General features: G+C 36.9%; 1 protein-coding gene across 3 annotated transcripts; it reads left to right on the top strand.

Moving 5' to 3' along the window:
- Positions 1-1,295: 1,295 nt before the first annotated feature.
- LOC311090621 (uncharacterized protein) lies at positions 1,296-5,481 on the top strand. 3 transcript variants are annotated; one of them, XM_084126035.1, is made up of 3 exons: positions 1,296-1,349; positions 3,763-3,884; positions 4,422-5,481. In XM_084126035.1, exons 1-3 carry the CDS (start codon positions 1,347-1,349, stop codon positions 5,002-5,004), a joined length of 708 nt encoding a protein of 235 aa, XP_083982161.1. In that variant the 5' UTR covers positions 1,296-1,346; the 3' UTR covers positions 5,005-5,481. The 3 variants fall into 3 exon arrangements, with proteins under 3 accessions (XP_083982161.1, XP_083982162.1, XP_083982160.1); XM_084126036.1 differs by having other exon boundaries at positions 3,717-3,884; XM_084126034.1 differs by lacking the exon at positions 1,296-1,349 and having other exon boundaries at positions 1,370-3,884.
- Positions 5,482-6,291: the final 810 nt, after the last annotated feature.

Below are 6,291 nucleotides of genomic sequence, written 5' to 3'. Positions count from 1 at the left end.
CCATTAAGAGACGCGCTACTTTGTGTCTCTCTTCTGCTCGGTGTCTGCTCGTCTTTTGGTTCAAAGACACTGATTGAATGTTATCAAACAGGAGATTATTAGAACTGAGACTGTAAAAGAACCCAAGCTAAGTACAAAAATGAAATAACATTCAATGCTATATTTTGTGTTATATTTCCTTGGCAGTTAATTTCAAAACAATTAACTAAAGGGATAGTTCACCCAAAAATATAAATTATACCATGATTTACTCACCCTCAAGCCATCCTAGGTGTATATGACTTTCTTCTTTCAGACAAACACAATCAGAGATATATTTACAAATATCCTAGTTATTCCAAGCTTTATAGTGATAGTGAATGTGGGGTGAGATTTTGAAGGCATTCATCATAAAAATAATCCATATGGCTTCCGGGGGTTAATAAAGTCCTTCTGAAGTGAAGTTATGGGTTTTTGTAAGAAACATATCCATATTTAAAATTTTATTAGATAATAACTAGCTTCCTGCAGACGGCCGCACGCAGTGATTTACGCAGAAGAGTGACCTTTGACCCGACACATGACATATTGACGATCACAGAAACGCAGAATTTATTCATTTTTTCTTACACAAATACATCACTTTGCTTCCGAAGGCCTTTATTAACCCCTGGAGACGTATGGATTATTTTAATGATGAATGGGTGCATTTTTGGGGGGCTTCAAAATCTCACCCTCCATTCACTCCCATTATAAAGCTTAGAAGAGCAAGGATAGTTTAAAATATAACTCAGATTGTGTTTGTCTGAAAGAAGATAGTTATATACACCTAGAATGGCTTGAGGAGTAAATCTATTTAAAAACACAATGCAATGGCTGAGGGAGTGAAAAAGAAAAAAAATATATATTGTATGCATTGTGACTGCAATTACAATTACTTAACATTGTTAAGTGTTTAATTAATGTAAGATCATATTTCATTTTCATATTTATGTTACTGTGCATTATTTGGGGCCTAAGGCAGTTGTCTGCCTTAAATCCGTTTCCTTGGATCGCTTTATTGGAGGATCCCATTAACCAGTTTTTAGAGTTCTTGGAGGAATTATTAATTGTTTTATTTCTTATAGATCATTTTGAGGAAGTCCAACACACCGTACATGGCGAGACACACACAGACGCTCAGTGACATCATTAAAGGAGTCAGTGCTGCAAGTGTGAACCGTTTTAATTGGTCTTTTCATGGTGTTGAAGAAGAGGGCTGGTCGAGTGTCAGAATAAAAAGCATCTTCTTCCTCTTCCTCATCACTCCTGCTTCACTGCAGACTCACACAACATCTCTGAACCTTCTGATCTGAGCAACAGATAACATGGTAAGTCATAGTCATACTTCTTTATCACTTAATACCATCATAAGTGGAGCTAAAGCAACATCACTATTGTTCACATTGTTTAGAAAACTGGTCTCATCCAAACAATGCTTTAAACATAAAAAATAAGCTCCTAAAAACCTTAAAAGAAGACTTCAGAGAAGCACAGAACACAGCAAACAGAAGTACTTGCAAACAGAAACAGAAATATTTAAAGACAACATGTTTAAAGTACTAGGGGCCTGTTTAGCTTTTGTTTAATGCCAGGTTCTGGGACAACTTACCCAAATATTGTGTACATTTCAATAATTTGATTATGGTTTCAGCTAAAGGTGCTCTGATCAAGATTTTTGGGCCGATACCGATCAAGAATCTGATCATGGGGTCGATTTGAAGACTTCTTTTTATCATGTAGCATTATCTATAGTGATGCTCCAATCAGGAATTTACAGACATTAGACACGTGTGAATGTGTTTTTTTTTTTAAAACCTTTATAATGATTGTGTTAGTTGTATAACGCGTGATGGGCGCGGCCGTGTCTATCTATCTATCTATCTATCTATCTATCTATCTATACACTCATAGTGGCTGTTGTCAGACAAAAAATCTCATTGGATTATTACAATTAATCACAAAAGAAATGTTTGGAAATGTAAACTGATATTTCCTACTGACACACTACAGCAAAAGATATAACCCATAATAAATAATCTTAACTAATAAAAAGACAGCTGCTTATTTTTTTGTTCATGTTAGTTCACAGTGCATTAACTAATGTTAACAAATAGGCCTACAACTTTTGATTTCCATATTAGTAAAAGTTGTAAATTAACAAAGATTAATAAATGCAGTTAAAAGTGCAGTAAATAAAAAGTGCAGTTCATGTTAACCAAAGCAGTTAACTAATGAGAGCTTATTTTAAAGTGTTACCGTTAAAACAATAATAAAGTTGCTTTATCAAAAAGACAATTGATAACACCCAATCTGAAAAGTAATTTAACTGTCTGACAAACGCTGAAGGGACGACAACAAATTTAAGCTTTCCACACAGCACGGGAGTAATAAAATGTGAAATACATGCACATAATCTGTATTTAGAAGACAAATAAATTGTTAAAAACTCACGTGCTCTCATTATGTTTTAATATGTTTTTTTTCTCTCAGTTCTCATTCTTTTTCTCAGCTATTTTGTACGGTGGCCGAGAGAGCTCAACGCGCTGCAAATGAAGAAAACGCATGCAAACAGAAAAAAAACGCATGCAAACAGAAAAAAACTCATGCAAATAGAAAAAAACACATGCAAATAGAAAAAAACCCACCAACGAATAAGAAAACATCTTCATCAGTTTTACAACTCACGTGCGTCCCAATGCTCACAACACAACCAAATACGGAAACGCGCTGCAAAAGTTCACAACACAACCAAATACAGAAACGCGCTGCAAATAGGACAGAACACAACGGAAATGTTTCCGGGGAACCCAATAAGTGACGGACGGACGGCTCGCGAGCTTTACCAGAGAGACGCGGGCTCTGGCTTTACCTATGCCCTACTCTCTTAAAAGGGGAGACGGCAGAGCCCTTGAATTGGGCACTTTGGAGGGAGCGGGGCACTTGTGTGCCATTATGTTGATGAAGGGAGCAACGAAAGACAACGTAATTTCCTCATTATTTTCACCTGGGATGTTCCCATGACAACGCAGCGCGTGTCCATCAGCTGAATAGCTGTTCTTACCAGAAATATAGTATTAATGCTGTTAACATAACTGTTGCAAATAAATATACATTTTATACAACAAAGTTTTTAAAATATGTGTTATATCTTTGTGTGAGTGTCACAACTTTAAAACTTGCCTTCTCATATTTGGACCTATAGCTACATTCTAACATTTCTTACGAAACTTATTTTAACATAACATGACAAAATGTGTACAATGTAACTGATGTATAGATTAATGTCTTTTCCTCGTTCTTTTTCTCTATCTTTTTTATTTATTTATTTATTTTAGTCTTCAGCTCATTGTTCTTTTTAGTATTCTTATGACATTGAACATATCGCAAATACATTTTGTATATTGTATACAAAGTTGTATGTCATAAACGTGTCATCTTTGTATGTTTTGCAAAAAATAAAAATAAAAATAATAATAATAATAAAAGTAGACAGCTGTAAGCAGAGAATGTCCGTAGACGGGCTCTGCTGTAAGCACATCCTAGCCGTCCGTCCGTCACTTATTGGGTTCCCCGGAAACATTTCCGTTGTGTTCTGTTCTATTTGCAGCGCGTTTCTGTATTTGGTTGTATTTGCATGTGTTTTTTTCTGTTTGCATGCGTTTTTTTCTGTTTGCATGTGTTTTCTTCATTTGCAGCGCGTTGAGCTCTCTCGGCCACCGTAATTTTGTCTTTTATCTAAAGGCATTCATGGTTCCATCGAGAATTCTCATCTTCCTCTGCCTGCTTCATCTGTGTGTTCAAGGCATTCAGGGCAATGTGAACACTGCTGCCCTTGCTAAAATGATCAAGTATTTTAACGACAAGTAAGTTTATTTATACTATTTAGTAAATTAAATAAAATCAACATATTAAAGGTGCTATAAGTGATGTCACGCGTTTTTTAGGCCAAAACATTTTTTTTTCACATACAGCAAACATCTCCTCACTATCCGCTAGCTGCCTGTCCCCTGAACACACTGTCAAAAATACGGTCTCTTGCAGACAGCCCAGGCTCCACAAACTGCAGCAAAAACAAACTGAGCAACAAACAGAGCGACCCACAGCACGAAACGTAACAAACTGTTCCAGCCAATAACCGACAAGAATGATGTGGGGGTGGGGTTCGGGGGGTTAGTGCGCAGATGAGGAGGAGGGAGGGTCTAGCTCGCTTCCGTTTTTTTTTATAATAATTCAAACATCAACAAGAGGTTACGCCAACCGAGATCGCTTATAGCACCTTTAAATCAGCCAAATACAAGTCCGCTAAAAATTGTTGCATGGTGGAAAGTTGCATTCTTATTAACAAGGCAAACACATAACTTTAAGTTTCTTAAAAATTGTGATAATCTTATGTCTTCCAGTGTCCAGCCAAGGACCAAGCCTGATGTTCAGTACGCAATAGCAATCTCTGTCCCACAGTCTCAGTGTACAGATGAAAATTCTGATATCCAGACTGTGTTCAGAGAGGAGGATGCAGCAAATGTGAAAAATATTCTCACTAGAGGAGAGAAATGTGTTCTCTGCACTCCATCACAAAATGTTATTGCTGCACGACCAACATCAGAACCAGTGAAGCATTCTGAGCATTTTCTGCTCTATCCTGCAGGTAATTCTCCAATGGACAAACTTCTAGCAAAAGCAGATCAGGATAGCTGTATAGTTTTCTATTCGTACAACTCACCTTGTGTGACGAGGTGCATTCTGAGTGATGACAAAATTTTGCCAGGTCTGGAAGAATGGAAGAAAATCAAACAAAAGAAAAATGTTTTTGTCTTTAAAAATATCTGGCACAAGGACGCCTGGAGGAAGGATCTGGACAAAGAACTCCTACAGATTGATGCAATAGTGCCTCTTTATCGGTGTGACATCAGCAATAATGTAATGGGATGTAAAAAATGTGAGGAAAAGAAAAATAAGAAAGAGCCTTTCTGTCCGCTCGATTAGAAGTTATAACTTTTTCTTTTCCTGAAAATGCTGTAAGGACTGCCCAATCGGTCCAACGACAGTTTCCGATAAGCGGGTGAAGGTTTACTGCATGTTACTGTCTTTTCAGTGTGGTAAAGTAACTTAATTCCAATTAATCTTTTATCTGACTCCATTTTTATCACAACCTCAAATTAATAGTTTAGCAGCACTTGTTTTTTTTTTAACTCTATATCTATATCTATACTCTTTACACTTATTATCCTCATTCACTCGGGTGCCAAAGTCGCAGGGTCCTCACACCGGCCCTTCACATTATGCAGGCCCATGGTCACAAACTCGTCAGTCTGATCAATAACCAGAGGTTATGGCTAAAGCAGTTCAACAATGCCGCCAACGTTTGCTATTGTTAAAAAGTACCCATGTACCCACACTTCTTAAATTAGTATTCTTGGAAACCTGTTATGTGCCTGCCTAATAAAATTGATTTTAATCTTGTGTTCTTTTTTGAATTTATTTATTATAAATGTGTCTAGACTTTGCTTTACTTGCTATTGAGTGCTTGTGCTTCACATGGAACTTATAACACAACCGTATCCTTGAAAGAGTTATTCCTCAGAAAGTATCATTAATATCCACCATTTATGGCATTACGTTATGATGTTTTGTAAGACATGGTTTTCCTGCTAAGAAAAAAAAGCTGAGATCAAACACCCTGCAATAAAACTATAAAACTCAATAATATGGAGAGAAGATCTCAGTGCTCACACTGCCTTGGCCAAACTTCTCTCCTTGTTTTCTCTCCTAGATCTGCCTACACAGTATTCCCCCAAGCAGATTTAGCCGTTAGACATGTGGGCTGCCATGAGGTGCATATAAGGCGTCTATAATGCATCTCGCAGTATAGCCCTATGTGAATATGGCTTGTCAAAATGTTAAAGAACTTTTTATACATAACATTCTCTCTTCATTCACTCACTCTGTACTCCAACAATACCTGTCAAATGGAAATCATCAATTGTTATTCCTGTTCCCCTCCCCCAAAAAAACGCATCCATTAGAGTTTAATCACTACAGGTCTGTATCATTAACCTCTATCATAATGAAATGTTTTGAGAAAATCGTCAAAAACATTATGCTTCCATTACAACATCTGTAGATTGTCTACAATTTGCATACAAGCAGAAGAGAGGTGATGATGATGCAGTGGCCTGTCTCTTACGTTGTCTACTTCAGCACCTGTACATACTCTTGGTCGTATTGTAAACAACTTTGACCAGAAGTAAGTATGCCTGACATAACTGAAAC

This window comes from Abramis brama (genome assembly GCF_963993115.1).
Source record: "Abramis brama genome assembly, chromosome: 10".
NCBI classification, from domain to species: domain Eukaryota; kingdom Metazoa; phylum Chordata; class Actinopteri; order Cypriniformes; family Leuciscidae; genus Abramis; species Abramis brama.
This window is presented reverse-complemented; position numbering and strand designations above follow the sequence as displayed.

What these genes read in the sequence shown, in the direction of transcription:
- LOC311090621 (XM_084126034.1), top strand. Translation starts at nt 3,676, where the DNA reads ATGCGTTTTTTTCTGTTTGCATGTGTTTTCTTCATTTGCAGCGCGTTG. An exon ending in ATCAAGTATTTTAACGACAA is followed by an intron (nt 3,885 to 4,421) that starts GTAAGTTTATTT and finishes TATGTCTTCCAG; the next exon opens with TGTCCAGCCAAGGACCAAGC.